This window comes from Alternaria arborescens, assembly GCF_004154835.1.
Source record: "Alternaria arborescens strain FERA 675 chromosome Unknown contig_1, whole genome shotgun sequence".
NCBI lineage: Eukaryota > Fungi > Ascomycota > Dothideomycetes > Pleosporales > Pleosporaceae > Alternaria > Alternaria arborescens.
Window position 1 is genome coordinate 1,587,506 of NW_021167856.1, and position 16,894 is coordinate 1,604,399.

General features: G+C 51.7%; 3 protein-coding genes across 3 annotated transcripts; all 3 read left to right on the forward strand.

Annotated features, from left to right (window-relative positions):
• Positions 1 to 1,483: 1,483 nt before the first annotated feature.
• On the forward strand, positions 1,484 to 5,089 carry AA0111_g606 (putative importin; the record flags this gene model as incomplete). The annotated part of the gene is made up of 10 exons (XM_028652241.1): positions 1,484 to 1,573; positions 1,630 to 1,708; positions 1,769 to 2,229; positions 2,280 to 2,464; positions 2,517 to 3,706; positions 3,760 to 3,891; positions 3,944 to 4,489; positions 4,540 to 4,703; positions 4,752 to 4,869; positions 4,920 to 5,089. 10 exons carry the CDS (start codon positions 1,484 to 1,486, stop codon positions 5,087 to 5,089), a joined length of 3,135 nt encoding a protein of 1,044 aa, XP_028511803.1.
• An 862-nt stretch (positions 5,090 to 5,951) lies between these two features.
• Positions 5,952 to 7,940, forward strand: AA0111_g607 (hypothetical protein; the record flags this gene model as incomplete). The annotated part of the gene is made up of 3 exons (XM_028652252.1): positions 5,952 to 6,014; positions 6,062 to 7,129; positions 7,179 to 7,940. 3 exons carry the CDS (start codon positions 5,952 to 5,954, stop codon positions 7,938 to 7,940), a joined length of 1,893 nt encoding a protein of 630 aa, XP_028511802.1.
• Positions 7,941 to 8,430: 490 nt separating this feature from the next.
• Positions 8,431 to 15,836, forward strand: AA0111_g608 (Serine/threonine-protein kinase; the record flags this gene model as incomplete). The annotated part of the gene is made up of 4 exons (XM_028652263.1): positions 8,431 to 8,489; positions 8,539 to 8,603; positions 8,659 to 15,389; positions 15,444 to 15,836. 4 exons carry the CDS (start codon positions 8,431 to 8,433, stop codon positions 15,834 to 15,836), a joined length of 7,248 nt encoding a protein of 2,415 aa, XP_028511801.1.
• Positions 15,837 to 16,894: the final 1,058 nt, after the last annotated feature.

Genomic DNA, 16,894 nt, shown 5'->3' on the forward strand with positions numbered 1-16,894 from the left:
TAATGCTAGCAGGAGATATAAAACACTCCTTCATTACTTGGTCTCTTCTCTATACTATCATCTGTGTCAACCCCTCCAAAAAAAAACAGGCTGTTAAACTCATGCTTCCTTCTGCCTTTTCGCTTTTCTCCAAAACGTACTGAATGCAGACATGGGATCCACCTATCTTGTTGACAGGATGGTTTTTCGTCTAGAACAGCCGGAAGCATAGCGCATTCATATTCGACAAGTATACATGAGATATACGCCTCGCTGGTCTTTGTTCACCGTCCGTGGCATCTGAGGTTGATTGGAAGCTGCAACAGCTCGTATATCTCATGATGTTTTGAGCCAATATTCGCAAGCCAGGCACAGATCATTGTCGTTTGACCAAGTCCACTCTCTCCATCGCTAAACCATTGTAGGAAATATCAAGATGATGATATTCTTTGCTCATGCCCATCTCGAATGAACATCTTTCAGCTGGACCTTACTCGAAAAGAAGACAAGAAAACTCATGTCCTGGTTATGTGGTCGTATTTGGAGGCGGGGAGCTTCACGCGTGTTTTTGATATAGTGATGCAGACACTCGGAAATACTTATGATGTACGTGCTGTCCAATCTCCTTGAACATGGTTTTGTCAGTCTCGATCGGTCCCTCATGGCGATCCCTGAATTGTGGCGTGACAGACTTCGCAAACATGCTTGCTGCATAGGCCAGTACAAGCTTCCGGATAAAACTATGGAGGGTGTAAAGACATGGTAGGTCAGCGTCGTAGTACGGTTGCATTTGATCCAGCAGTAGCACTATTTGCCGAAAGGGTCGCGTCGCAGCCGTGGAAGCCGTGCGGAAGTCAGTGCGTCAAGTGGGTAGGGCCCAATATGAGAGCGATGACGTTCTGTTGCTTCGGTCTGAGTCCTTCCCATCGGCAACGATGGAAGTCGGTGGGAAGCGTCGGATGTTAAGTACCTATCCATAAGCCTGCAGGTACCGCTTCATGCCGGCTCAGAGGCCGCTACTCTCCGTCGAAGTAGATGCGCGTTGTGGAACATCGGTACCTGGATGGCTGTTGATGTGTTTGGCAATGCAAGACAGTGTGCTAGAAAACGCGACAGCCAAGGTGGCATGTGGTGATGAGTAAATAGATGCATCGTGATGGTCAAAGGGCAGGGACAGTGCATTGACCGCCACGTGCGCTAACGATGCTGGGAGGGAAAGCCGCGATTCTGATCCACACAAAATTAACTACTGCCCCTCCATCATCACGTCCCGCACAAGCTGCACAAGCCCGACGAGGCGCAAAATCGAGGGAAAAAGCACGCGTGCCTTTATCCTGACACAGTCCCTCCCGCCAATTCTTACCCCATAACGCTGTTTGCGGGTGCAAAGACAGCAGTAATCTCGCCCGATCCCCCACTGCCACTTCTCACCGCACCCACCACCCTTGGCTTTCTCTAGCCCATCACCAATACTCGCCGCAGACCCTGTCACATACTCGCAACCATGGACGTTGCCGGCCTGCGGGATAGGATTCAGGCGACTCTTGACGCGAACGCCGCCATCAGACAGCAAGCTGAACTCGACCTCAAGCATGTGCGTGTTGAATGCTGGAAGAATGCCTACCAGACGGCAGACTGATAGAAATATAGGCCGAAGAAAAGCCAGGCTTCACCGACGGCCTGCTGAACATCCTCGAGCAGGAACAGAACAACGCCGTGCGCCTGTCGAGTAAGATGCGCCCACAACCACTCTACGCCCGTGGCCTTCATCACTAACGCGTGCCTACAGCCGTCGTCTACCTCAAAAACCGCATTTCCAAGGGCTGGTCGCCTGCCGAAGAATACAGCCAGGCCATCCCTATACCAGAGGAAGAAAAGGCTGCCTTCCGCAGTCGCCTCGTCCCCGTCCTCGTCGCCTCCCCGCCCCAAGTGCGCCTACAGCTTATTCCTACCCTCCAAAAGATTCTCGCATACGATTTCCCTGCCAAATGGCCAGACTTCCTCGACATCACTATACAACTACTGAACGCTGGAAACATCGAGTCAGTCTTCGCTGGTGTCCAGTGTCTGTTGGCGATATGCAAGATCTACAGATTCAAGTCGGGAGAGAACCGCGCAGATTTCGACAAGATAGTTGCCATGTCCTTCCCTCAGCTGCTGAATATCGGAAACTCACTGGCTGGTGAGACGAGTTTGGAGGCTGGCGAGATATTACGGACGGTGTTGAAGGTGTACAAGCATGCCATCTACGTAAGATTTTCACTGGCATAGCATATGACGAGTAGCTGACCAGACCATAGTTCGATCTCCCCGCATCCCTCCGCGACCAGCAAGTCATGGTTGGCTGGTGCACACTGTTCTTGACTGTCGTAGGCAAAGAACCCCCAGAGTCGTCTCTCCCCGAAGATCTCGACGAGCGGGAAGTAAATCATTGGTGGAAGGCGAAGAAGTGGTCATACGCAAACTTGAACAGGCTATTCGTTAGGTACATAGAAAGTCTATGCATGACTCACTTGGGCGTGGCTAATCACCAACAGGTACGGCAACCCGTCTGCGCTCGGCAAGAACAACGAGATCGACTATACCGAAGTAGCCAAGACCTTCATCACCAACTTCGCGCCCGAGATCCTCAAGGTCTACCTCCAGCAGGTCGAGAAATGGGTTGGAAAGCAAGTCTGGTTGTCAAAGGCCAGCTTGTACTACACGCTCAGCTTCCTCGACGAGTGCGTCAAGCCCAAGTCCATGTGGACCCTCCTCAAGCCGCACACCGACAACCTCATCGCCCATCTCATCTTCCCTGTCCTGTGCCAGTCGGATGAAGATATCGAACTCTTCGAGGAGGAGCCACAAGAGTACCTACACAGAAAGTTGAACTTCTACGAAGACGTGACCGCCCCCGACGTCGCCGCGACAAACTTCCTTGTCACGCTCACCAAGAGCCGCCGCAAGCAGACATTCACTGTGCTGAACTTTGTCAACGAGGTAGTCAACCGATATGAGGCCGCTCCCGACAACGAGAAGAACCCAAGAGAGAAGGAGGGCGCGTTGCGCATGATTGGTACGCTCTCTGGCGTTATACTAGGCAAGAAGAGCCCGATCGCAGACCAGGTCGAATACTTTTTCGTCCGCCATGTGTTCCCCGAATTCCGAAGCCCCCACGGTTTCCTTCGTGCTCGCGCATGCGATACCCTCGAGAAGTTCGAACAGCTTGATTTCAAGGACCCGAATAACCTCATCATCATCTACCGTAACATCCTGGAGTCCATGGCTGATCCAACGCTCCCGGTCCGTGTTGCTGCTGCCCTGTCACTGCAACCCCTCATCCGCCACGATGTTATTCGAACCAACATGAAAACGAACATTCCCCAGGTTATGCAGCAGCTACTGAAGCTCGCTAACGAAGTCGACGTTGATGCGCTTGCCAACGTTATGGAGGACTTTGTCGAAGTTTTTGCTCCGGAATTGACTCCCTTCGCCGTGGCGCTGAGCGAACAGCTGCGTGACACTTACCTGCGTATTGTGCGGGAACTGGTATCAAGAAACCAAGAGAAGGGCGACGAAAGCGAGTACGGTGACTTCCTTGACGAGAAGAGTATCACGGCTCTTGGTGTCCTACAGACCATTGGTACTCTTATCCTTACCCTGGAAAGTACACCTGATGTTCTTCTGCATCTAGAGACCATTCTCATGCCTGTTATCACCATTACCCTCGAGAACAAGCTTTACGGTATGCAAACCTGTAGATACAACCGCTTCAGCCCCATACTAACGTCTTCGCAGACCTATACAACGAGGTCTTTGAGATCATCGACAGCTGCACCTTTGCTGCCAAGAGCATATCCGGAACCATGTGGCAAGCATTTGAGCTGATACACAGGACATTCAAGGCCGGTGCTGAGCTATATCTTGAGGGTATGCGCCTTCTTTCTTGCCGGTCACCAATACGTCTGCTGACTATGTATAGATATGCTCCCTGCGCTTGAGAACTTTGTCAACTATGGTACGCCCACCTTGATCCAAAATCGGTCTTACCTCGATGCAATTGTCGACATGGTCAGGACAATCTTCAAGGATGACAAGGTTGGTGGCGTTGATCGCATCTGCGGTTGCAAGCTAGCCGAGATCATCATGCTCAACATGCGTGGCCATGCCGATGACTACGTCCCTGAGTTTATCGGACTTACGATGCACGTGCTGATGAACGATGAACCCAAAGTTAAGTCTTTGAGGATACATCTCATGGAGGTTGTCATCAACTCCATCTATTACAACCCTGCTTTGGCGCTCCATGTGCTTGAGACAAACGGCTGGACCAACAAGTTCTTCAGTCTCTGGTTCTCGAGCATCGACAACTTCACTCGAGTTCACGACAAGAAGCTCTGTATCTCCGCCATCTGCTCCCTCCTCACACTACGAGCTCAGGACGTTCCTGTAAGCGTACAGCAAGGCTGGCCACGCTTGTTACAGGGTGTCACCCGTCTATTCCAGACGCTCCCCGCAGCTCTGAAGAGTAAGTTTCCATTTATCCTGGTCTACTAGCGATAACTAACACCTAAATAGACCGCGAGGAAGCTAAGAAGGAAGACACATTCGATTACTCCGCCGAGTTCGAGGAAGAGGAAGACGAGGAGTGGGAACAGGAAGCTGACTGGAACAACGAGGCGGACGAGACTGAGGATGTCAAGGACGAGAGTGCCGCTTATCTCGACTTCTTGAATGAAGAGGTATGTACATACCGCCCGGTATTGGAGATGCAAGCTGACCAGAAATAGGCGCAAAAGTTCAGTTCCATCGATGATGACGATGATGATGAGCTAGAAGAGGAAAGTCTCCTCGAGACACCGCTTGACAAGGTCGAGCCATATGGCATGTTCAAGCACGCATTGCTACGTAAGTATAATCTAACGAACTGTGCCGCAATCTCATACTGACTGCATCAGGTCTCCAACAAGAGCAACCTGCGCTCTACGAAAATCTTACCAAGAACCTGAGTGCGGAGGAGCAACAAGTGGTCCAGGGTGCTGTCCACCAGGCCGATATCATCGCCCAAGTTCAAGCCGAGGCTCAAGCTGCTGCTGCCAATGGACACCCAGGATTGCCGCCACAGTAGAAGCATGATTTATGATTCGCGTCAACAATAAAATCTGCCCTAGAGGTATACACAAGGCCTCGCTGTTTCGAGAGCCCACGAGAAGCTCGGCGTATATCTTCAGGCTACAGTTTGACGAGGCCAAACTCGGAGATTGAAAGGCGAAGTAGGGCCTGGGCCTTCTAGTTGGCCTCTTTTTAGCGAGCATACTGGCGTTTTGACTCTTTTCAGGGAAGACGCTTTGGACCGGAGGTTTGTTCCGGCGGCTGCTAGTCAGACGGTGTAGTATGGCGTTCGTTTGGTGTGTTGGTATCATTGTTATGAAAAAGAGGAGGACGATATCCACGAGAGGCACCGTTGCTTGGAATGAGATCATGTATGCGGAATGATGTTGTCGCCGGCCTAAAGGCCACAGTAGATAGTGCACCTAACATAGGAGCAAATTTTGCAAGACTACCACACTGACTTATCGTGAGACCTTTACACCAATATCGTGTTTTATCCGGGATTTACGATCATGGTTGATAGGAAAAGGCGTGTGGCTGCCCTGTCGATCGTAATGGAGGCCGCGGACCACGCTATCGATAAGCCACCGGCGCAAAGCGTCATCGTGGCTTGTTGATATCCCGCGCGAAACGTGGTAGAAACTACATCTGCGCATCGCAACCCGACAGCCATCTTGACACACCTATCGCTGTCCAGCAAAGATTCCTCATTTCTACGCGACTACCAATCCTCGGTTCTACCCTAACAAGCGACTCGATTCACCTAGTACAAGTCCGACTCCCAAGCGCGAACGACTGCGGCACACGGTCGCATCTCCCTACCGTCATCCAGCCTCGAAAATACGTGTTACAAAGCCTCTGGGCAGAGTGCTTCCATCATGTCGCGCCCGACAGTCTCCAAAGCGCAAACCACGTACCCGATCTTCGTCAGTAGTGTGCCTGTACGGACTTCATGAGACATATACTGACTTGGTACGCTCGCATGCAGGCTGCAACATTCGCTAGTAACAGACCGGGCGTTCTCGTGGTGGGCGGAGGTGGAGGAGCAGGGAGAAGCGGAGTCAAAAACCAAATTACAGCATACGACTTTACTTCACGAGCGCCGACTATACAATCTTTCGCGGAGATTGAAGCAAGCAAAGACGATTCAATAACTTGCTTGGACAACCTTTCCACAAAAGATGGCTTAATCTTGTTCGCTGGAAATGGTAGTAGCGAGGAGGAACGGTTGAAGGGCAATAACGAACATTTGCGGGCGTTTGAATTGAAATATCCAAAGAGTGCCGAGAAAACAGATGGAAAGGTCGATTTCGTCAGTAAGACTCAGCTCTTCAAGACACCCAAGTCGGACGGAGGTAAAAAGGAAGGCTACCAGCGGATTGCCAAACTATCCCCAGCACGTCGGACGACGTCCAGTACACCCAGCAGGCGAATTGGCGCGATCGCGTCCAGCCTCGCAGGAGATGAGAATGAGATTGTCATCTTTAGTGCAACCTCGACTAAACCAGCCGATCAAGATGTAATAGGACGAATCGATCTGCATCCAGGTCAAGAAGCAAACGATCTGGATATCTTTATGCAAGAAGAAGGAGAATTCCGGATAGCCTACGTAACGGATTCAAATGTCTTTGTCCAGGATGTGAACTGGGACTTCGATCAGAGGAAGACTAAGGGCAAAAACGAACATAGGAAGCTCTACACAATACCTCACGTTGAGAAAGGCGCCAAGAGTAAGCTGAGATGCGTACGGTGGCTTTCGTCGAAACACCTATTGTTGTTGAAGAATTTGCCCAACAGGACCGGAGTCGAGCTGCTCCTCATACATCTTTATGAAGACGGCCCGGCAAGCGTCGTTCTGCGGAAAACACTGCCCAAGCACGTAAAAGCAGCAACAGATATGGACGTCAGCTTGCTTGATGCCGACGAAGACGGCGCCTACCAGATTGCAATTGCGGTCGCAGCCATTGATATATCTTTGACCGTCTATACAATGGACTACCACGGGCCAGCAAGAGATTCTTTGAGCTCGTTCCATGCATTCAACAGCTACGATAATGTAAGTGGAAAACATACCCGTAGAATCCGATATATACTAACAGAAGCAGGTTCACGATGTGCAAATGACGAAAGCCGTCTTCTCGCCATTCTACAAGCCAGAAGTGTCCACTGGCCGCCAAGCTCCACCCCAGTACTTGCGTCTGGCAAGTACGTCGTTGGGAAACACGATTAGCGTGGAGACCTTTCAGTTGCAATATACCGGATCTCGCTATGTGCTCCAGACAGCGCGTTCGAGAAACTTGTTCACAGCGGCTACCTACCTCGTCGGGGCCATGATAGTGGCAGTCATTGCTCTACTAATACAGTCATTGGTGGACCCAGAGGGCAATCTTACGAAGGGAATACTACCTGCCAGTCTACAGAACGCGGCAAGCCGACACAAAAGCTTTGGCGAGACATTGCGCGACAAACGCCACAACGCCATTCTCAACAACGCTAATTCACCAGTGGTCAAGACATCGCATCGCATCGCCGACTTACTACACCTTCACCTCCCTCATGTCATCTCCGACACCAAACCATCGGAGCCTTCAGGTCAACAAAAGGCCCTCGTTATACATCACGACCCAGAGTCTGACGGTACTCTTAGCACAGAAGTTCATGCTGGAGATGAAGATGTTTTGAAGAAGCATGCCGCCGCTCGAAAGTGGGAGGAGCTCAGCCACGAGGAGAGGAATCAATGGAAAGAGAAGCTGAGCGATGCCGGCATGTGGGCTGTGGGGGAAGGCGAAACTATCCTGAAGTCGATATTCTTTGGGCAGCTCGGTGGAGCAATCGGCCATGCTGTTGAGGGCGTATTGGCTGGCTAGATCGGAGAAATCACGACGGAACAACGATGTAATGGTCATTGTGGGTATAATATGGTGCCGTGCGGTGAATGAATGTGTATCATAGTGAACGGGAGGTGTCACTAACACATAAGTGCCATAGGATCACACTGTTGTACCGGTAGCAAAAGTAGAACAACTAGCAGATGATGCATTTGAATCACAACATCACTTTTTATCGTTGAATTAGCTTGTCTCCCCTTACCTTGTAATTCTCACCGCCGTTACTAATTCCAGACGTCTCGTCCTGGGTTGCGCTTCCCCGGTGTGCGGATCGGGACTAGCTCCCGAGGCTCGCGTGAGGTCAAAGCGCTAGTCCGCGTTCGTGACATACGTCGGGCCTGCGTCCAGTAACTTTGGCAACACCAATTCTCCCCACGCGCCCCTTCTAATAACGGTTCTTCTCTCCTTTTCATGGATGGAGTGAGAACACAGACTCTTGCTGCGAGAGGCTTCAGTTGAAGCAGTCAAGATGGCGCAGCACGCCTTTTCGGGCAACCTGGACCGCATAGTCCAGAACCTACGTTCAAAGTGAGCTCTCTGAAGCACAGCAATTGCGACGGGCAGCTGACAAGCCAAGACATGACGATACGCGACAGCGGGCAGCCAACGACCTGCGATCGCAGGTTGAACAGGCGCATCGAGGTGAGAACCGACGCGAAGCACCCCGCCCAAGCTGTGGGAAACTGATGTCGTGCAGAACTCGCGCCCAACGTCTTCACCACATACAACAACGAAGTATACACAAAGATTTCGAGCCTCATCGTCACAGGCAGCGACTCGAACGAACGCATCGGCGGAATCCACGCGCTCAACGCCCTGATCGACTTCCGCGGCGACGATGCGGGCCAGAAGACGACGCGGTTTGCCTCGTACCTGAGGGCGGTAATGCGGGGTCAGGACATCACAGCCATGGTGGTAGCAGCCAAGGCCCTGGGAAGACTCGCAAAGCCCGGCGGTACACTCACGGCGGAGCTGGTCGAGGCAGAGGTCAAGGGCGCCCTCGAGTGGCTGCAGCTGGAGCGTCTGGAGAACCGGCGCTTTGCTGCTGTCCTCATCCTGCGGGAATTGGCCAAGAACTCTCCTACTCTCATGTACCAGTGGATTGCTCAGATCTTCGAGGTCATCTGGGTCGCCCTGCGAGACCCCAAGGTTCTTATACGAGAGAGCGCTGCCGAGGCCATCAGCGCGTGTTTCGAGATCATTTCCCCCCGCGACTCACAGATGCGACAGCTATGGTTCGGCAAAGTCTACGACGAGATCCTACGCGGCTTTACGATCAACACGAATGAAGCGATTCACGGCTCGCTCCTCACAATGAAGGAGCTGCTCGACAAGAGCGCCATGTTCATGAACGACCAGAAGTACAAGGAGACGGTTGAGCAGGTACTCAAGTACCGGGAACACCGCGACGCGCTGGTACGGAGAGAGGTGGTACTCATCATACCCATTCTCGCTGGTTATTCACCGACCGAGTTTGCGACCAAGTACTTACACCAGTGCATGCTACATCTCCAGGGTCTGATCAGGAAAGATCGCGACAGGGACAAGGCATTCGTGGCTATTGGGCAGATTGCAAACGCGGTCGGAGTCGCCATCACACCATATTTGGAGGGCATCTTAGGCTTCGTACAGGAAGGTCTCATCGCAAAGGCGCGAAACAAGGCCGCTATCAACGAAGCACCAATATTTCAGTGTCTCAGTATGGTTGCCGCAGCGGTTGGTCAGGCACTTACCAAGTCTGTTGAGCGGCTGCTGGACCCCATCTTCTCTTGCGGGTTGAGCGACTCACTCTTCCAGGCGCTTGTGGACATGGCGCACTACGTACCGCCATCACGTCCCATGATTCAGGACAAACTGTTAGATCTCCTCAGCCAGATCCTTGCCGGACGACACTTCCTACCCCTTGGCAGCCCGTTCCAAGTTTCACAACCTCCACAGATCTGGACACGCGACCACAAGGATCCTCAAATCATCGCAGCACGAGAAGCTGAGATCGCGCTGGCACTGCATACGCTCGGTAGTTTCGACTTTACAGGCCACGTCCTCAACGAATTCGTTCGTGATGTTGCTATCCGATACGTAGAAGCGGATAACTCTGAGATCCGAAAGCGTGCCGCCCTCACATGCTGTCAGCTCTTCGTCAAGGACCCCATTGTTCACCAGACTAGTACCCACGCGACCAAGGTCGTTGGCGACATTATCGAAAAGCTGTTGACAGTTGGTGTGGGCGATGTTGATGCGGAGATCCGATGGGACGTCTTGATGGCGCTGGACGCACGTTTCGACCGTCATCTCGGGAAGGCAGATAATGTCCGCACGCTGTTCCTCGCCCTCAACGACGAGATATTTGCTATCCGAGAAGCTGCAATGTCCATCATCGGTCGCCTGACAGCTGTCAATCCCGCTTATGTGTTCCCATCATTACGCAAGGTCCTCCTACAGTTGTTAACTGAAGTCAACTATGCCAACAGCCCGCGCAGTAAAGAAGAGAGCGCCAAGTTGATCAGTAGTTTGGTTGGCGCTGCGGATAGTCTCATCAAGCCACTGATAGATCCCATCGTCGAGGTCCTTCTACCCAAGTGCAAAGACACTAACCCCGAGGTTGCTTCGACCACGCTCAAAGCTATTGGCGACCTTGCAACAGTCGGCGGTGAGGGTATGATCAAGTACATCAAGGATCTCATGCCAGTCATCCTAGACTTCATGCAAGATCAGACATCGGATGCTAAACGCTTTTCGGCTCTAAAAGCGTTGGGACAGCTAGCGACAAATGCCGGATATGTAATAGAACCATACAGAGACTACCCAGAACTGATGAACATTTTGATGAGCATCGTCAAGACGGAACCAGAAGGTGAACTCAGGAGAGAGACTGTGAGGCTTATGGGTACCCTTGGAGCCCTGGATCCGGACGAGTACCAGAAGATTATGGAGCAGTCGCCAGACAAACATCTTATTATGGAAGCGCAAGCCATCACCGACGTCTCGCTCATCATGCAAGGCACAACTCCTTCAAATGAGGAATACTACCCGACAATTGTCATAAGCACGCTTATGGGACTGCTTAAGGATCCGTCTCTTGTGCAGTACCATACTGCGATCGTCGAGGCTGTCATGAACATTTACGCAACGATGGGTTTGAAGTGCGTCCCATTCCTGAGTCAAGTCGTACCTGGCTTCCTCCACGTCATCCGTTCGACGCCTGCTGGACGTTCCGAAGGTTATTTCAACCAGCTTAGCCAGCTTGTTCGAATCGTACGTCAGCACATTCGGCCCTACCTGCCTAGCATTCTTGCAACCATCAAAGAGTACTGGAGTAGCAGTCCGCAGCTGCAAGCTACCATTCTTTCCCTAATTGAGGCTATCGCGCGCTCACTGGAAGGCGAGTTCAAGGTCTACCTGGCCGATGTTCTACCACTCATGCTGAGCGTCCTTGATTCTGATAACACCAGCAAGCGACTGCCTTCAGAGCGAGTGCTGCACGCGTTCTTGATCTTCGGCGCAAGTGCGGAAGAATATATGCATCTGATCATCCCGGTGATGGTGAACATGTTTGACAAACCAGGTCAACCGTTAGCGATCCGAAAACATGCCATCGAAACACTAGGACGGTTATCGAAGCAAGTCAACGTCTCCGAATTCGCTGCGCGCATCGTCCACCCCCTCTGCCGAGTGCTTTCTGGTAGTGAACCATCCCTGAAGCAAACTGCTCTCGAGACGCTCTGCGCACTTATCTTCCAACTTGGTCCAGACTACATTCATTTTGTACCAACAGTCAACAAGATCCTCATCGCGCACAAAGTTCCTCATGAGAATTATGGACGTATTGTGTCGAAGCTACAGAAGGGCGAGCCTTTGCCTCAAGATCTGAGCCCGGATGAGCGATATGGCGAGGACGACGAAGACTTGAATACTGCAGAGATCTCTTCTAAGAAGTTGGCCGTCAACCAGCAGCATCTCAAGCAAGCCTGGGAAGCTTCTAACAAAACTACCAAGGAAGACTGGATCGAATGGATGCGAAGATTCAGTGTCGAGCTCCTTAGAGAGTCACCACAGCAGGCTCTACGCGCCTGCACGCCCCTTGGTAGTGTGTACAACCCGATCGCACGTACCTTGTTCAACTCGGCGTTCGTCTCATGTTGGACTGAGCTGTATGATCAGTACCAGGAAGAGCTTGTTCGATCTATCGAGACTGCGCTCACATCACCTAACATCCCACCTGAGATTCTACAAGTTTTGCTTAATCTGGCAGAGTTTATGGAACACGATGACAAAGCTCTACCGATCGATGTGCGGATACTAGGTATGTATGCTGGAAAGTGCCATGCTTTCGCCAAAGCTCTGCACTACAAGGAGCTCGAGTTCAACGCGGAGCAGAATTCCAGCGCTGTGGAAGCTCTCATCAGTATCAACAACCAGCTGCAGCAAACCGATGCTGCGTTCGGTATCTTGCGCAAGGCGCAGAACTATGCCGACGTTGAGTTGAAAGAGACCTGGTTCGAGAAATTGCAGAAGTGGGACGAAGCACTTGCTGCTTATCAGAGGCGTGAGCTTGAAGAACCCGACTCTTTCGATGTTACCATGGGCAAGATGCGCTGCTTGCACGCCTTGGGCGAATGGGACCTGCTCTCTAGCTTGTCGAAGGAGAAGTGGGCCAATGCGACGCAGGAGTATCGTAAGGCGATAGCACCGCTTGCTGCGACGGCCGCTTGGGGTCTGGGCAAGTTCGCAGATATGGACAACTACCTTGGTGTCATGAAGGAACAATCGCCTGATCGCGCGTTCTTCGCCTCTATTCTCAACATCCACAACAACCGCTTTGAGATCGCCGTTGACGAAATCGCCAAGGCCAGGAAGGGTCTCGACACTGAGTTGAGTTCGCTCCTAGGAGAGTCATACCAACGCGCCTATCTCCCAATGATTCGTGTGCAGATGCTGGCAGAGCTTGAAGAGATCATGCAGTACAAGCAGAACGACGGCAACCTTGAGAAGCAGAGGAGCATGCGCAAGACCTGGATGAAGCGGCTTAGAGGACTGCAACCGAACCCCGAGGTCTGGCAACGCATGATCAAAGTGCGACAACTTGTCATTTCACCAAAAGAAGGCACCGATATGTGGATCAAGTACACCAACCTTTGCCGTAAGAGCAACAGGATGAACCTTGCGAACAAGGCGCTACAAAAGTTGCTGGACATCGAGAGCACTGGCGATAGCACTGTGGTCGAGTTCGTACGCAACAATGCTCACGAGATCTCTCATCCAGTCGCATACACAACCTACAAGTACATGTGGGCCGACCAAAACTACAAGCAAGAGGCTCTCGATAGTATGAAGGACTTCACCGGCCGACTCTCCGAGGATCTCGCAATGCGAACTCGGGCTGCAGCCAACCCAATGATGGCGCAGAACGGAATGAACGGTATGTCCAATGGTCAGCACATGTTTACCAACATGAATCCCTTCGCTGCCACGAACGGACACAATGGAGTCAATGGCATGAATGGCTCAAGCATGCTAAACGGATCAAACATAGGTGTCTCACCTACCGAATTGGCCGAGAGTCATCGTCTGCTTGCCAAGTGCTACCTCAAGCAGGGTGACTGGCAGCAAGAGCTTCAAGATGGCGAATGGGAGCACGAATTCGTCCACGAGATCTTAGCAGCTTATGCAGCTGCTACACGCTACAACAAAGACTGGTACAAGGCCTGGCACGCTTGGGCTCTGGCCAACTTCGAAGTCATCAATTCGATCACATCCAAGTCCGACAGGGAGGCAACTGAAGTGCCTAATAACATCATCCACGATCACGTCATCCCGGCTATCCAGGGCTTCTTCAAGTCAATCGCGCTGTCTTCAACTAGTTCGCTGCAAGACACACTCAGGTTGCTTACCTTGTGGTTCAGTTATGGTGGTAGGGAGGGAGTCAATCGCACAATCACCGAGGGCACGAAGTCGGTGCCCATTGATACATGGCTTGAGGTCATTCCACAGTTGCTTGCTAGAATCAACCAGCCCAACGCCGTGGTCAGGCAATCGATTCATCAGCTACTCATCGAAGTTGGCAAAGCACATCCACAGGCTTTGGTTTTCCCATTGACTGTCTCGATGAAATCAGACGTTTCGCGACGACAGCGATCCGCTAAGGAGCTCATGGAGGCTATGCGCGAACACTCGCCAAAACTGGTCGAACAAGCCGATCTTGTCAGTCATGAACTCATCCGTATTGCCGTACTCTGGCACGAGCAATGGCATGAGGGTCTCGAGGAAGCCAGTAGGCTCTACTTCGGCGACCATAACATCGATGGCATGTTTGCCACACTCGCGCCTCTCCACGCAATGCTCGACAAGGGCCCAGAGACTCTACGAGAGATTTCCTTCATTCAGTCTTTCGGTCGCGAACTCCAAGAAGCGCGTGACTGGTGCAATACATTCAGGACTTCTGGTGAAATCGGTGATCTCAACCAGGCATGGGACCTCTACTACCAGGTGTTCCGCAAGATCGCTCGCCAACTGCCATCCTTGATGACGCTTGAGTTGCAATATGTCTCACCAAAACTCAAGGATGCGCACGACCTGGAGCTTGCTGTGCCCGGAACGTACCAAGTCGGCAAGCAGGTTATCCGGATCATCTCGTTCGACCCGGTTGCATCTGTCATCCAGTCCAAGCAGCGGCCCAGGAAGTTGGAGATGCGCGGAAGTGACGGCAAGGCGCATACCCACATCCTCAAGGGCCACGAGGATATTCGTCAAGATGAACGTGTCATGCAACTCTTCGGTCTCTGTAACACCTTGCTCTCCAACGATGTGGAGTCACGGAAGCGACATCTTAACATTCAACGCTATGCCGCGGTTCCACTTAGTACGCAGTCCGGTTTGCTTGGGTTTGTCCCTAACAGCGACACGCTTCATGTGCTCATCCGAGAGTATCGGGATAGTAGAAAGATTCTCCTCAACATCGAGCACCGTATCATGTTACAAATGGCGCCCGACTACGACTGTCTTACACTCATGCAGAAGGTTGAGGTCTTTGGCTACGCGCTCGACAACACCACAGGTCAAGATCTATACCGTGTCCTGTGGCTCAAGTCTAAATCCTCGGAAGCCTGGCTTGACCGCCGCACAAACTACACGCGTTCGCTCGCCGTCATGTCCATGGTCGGTTACATTTTGGGTCTCGGCGATCGCCACCCTAGTAACTTGATGCTGGATCGCGTCACTGGCAAGATCATCCACATCGATTTCGGAGATTGTTTCGAAGTGGCTATGCATCGGGAGAAGTACCCCGAACGTGTACCATTCAGATTGACGCGCATGTTGACGTATGCCATGGAAGTCAGTAACATTGAGGGTAGCTACCGGACGACTTGCGAGCACGTCATGCGGGTGTTGAGGAGTAACAAGGAGAGTGTCATGGCTGTGCTTGAAGCTGTAAGTTCTTTCCTCTTCCTATATGCATATCTCTTTACTAACATAACACTACAGTTCATCCACGACCCCCTCCTAACCTGGCGCCTAAACCACCGCGACACCTCCCCCGTCGAACCCAACTACCCCTCCGAGCGCCGCCAATCAATCATGGTCGGCGACCCCAACAACCCTAACGGCAACGACCCCCACCAAATGCCCAGTATCGTCGGTCGACCCCGTCATCGCTCTTCCGTCGCTCCTCCTCAGAATAACGATGTCGATGCCAAGGAAGTGCAGAATGCAAGGGCACTGCAGGTCCTGTCCCGTGTCAAGGAGAAGTTGACAGGTAAGGACTTTGGCAAGGGCGAGGAATTGAGGACGGAGATGCAGGTCGATAGGCTGATCAAGGAGGCGACAAACTTGGAGAACTTGTGTCAGCATTATATTGGTTGGTGTAGTTTCTGGTAGGCTGCTTGCCATACCCTATCGGTCTAAGCGAACGATTGTTTGGTGGGTGGGTGCATGAGTGGCATTAGCATGGTGGAGTTTTGGGACGTGTGCTTTTCATGGGCGAGTTTCGTGTATTAGTATGACTTGTTCAATTCACTGAGCGGCATTGCAGTGGTGCTTTTGGTGTTGGGGAGAGTAGCGAAACGGCTTGTAGTGGGTGACGAGCCTGCTACTATAATGATGATATTACTGATTTTATGAAGATTTCTCAATGTGATCGTGCGTGTACTTTGATCATGTCATGTGGCTTTTGGATTGAGTTTACTGCTGCATACGAGACATCTCACGACATTGTCCTTTGTGGGGGAAACAATCCTGTAGGATTCAGAATACTGGGTTTCGTGCTATCTGAAGTTGACAGGCATTATGGTTCGGGATGCAAAATTGTGAAGATCTGTATTCCAAGAAGAAAAGCATGCATATGCCAGCTATGACGCGTAGAGCATAGTTTCTTTTCTCTTGCCGTGTTTGCCAGTACCGAGGCGGAACGACGGCAGACGGTGAAGAGTATTTTCCCAACTGTATGGTAACGGTGTTCTAGACTAATGTCTGATGAGGATTGAGCGAAAGAGGAAGGCACCGATTATTCTCCGTAGAGACGCAACACAGAGTTTTCGGTTTTTCGGGTGAACCGCTTTATGCGGTGGATGAAGTTGCACAGAGAAAAAGTATCGCATGTTTCGAATCGCATACGCCAAACATAACCAGTCGCTCGAAGATCAACATCACCGTAGGACGTCAGTCACCGCGGTCGAATCTGGGGCCATCAACACGGTAGTCTACCAACAGAGGTCGAAGCCAAGACGCGGATTATGGATATGTCGAAGATACACCCATACGTCATAGCGTTGGGTCGAGAAGAACCAAGTGGGTCAAGGGTCTCCGCGTTCCCTTTTGCGATCGAAGATGCCGTTCGTGCCAGATCTAATCCGCGCACATGACAAGATGAGCGTGTCGTGATGTACTCATCATCCGTATTAACCGCCGTAGTTGCGATATCCTACGCGGAAAATATG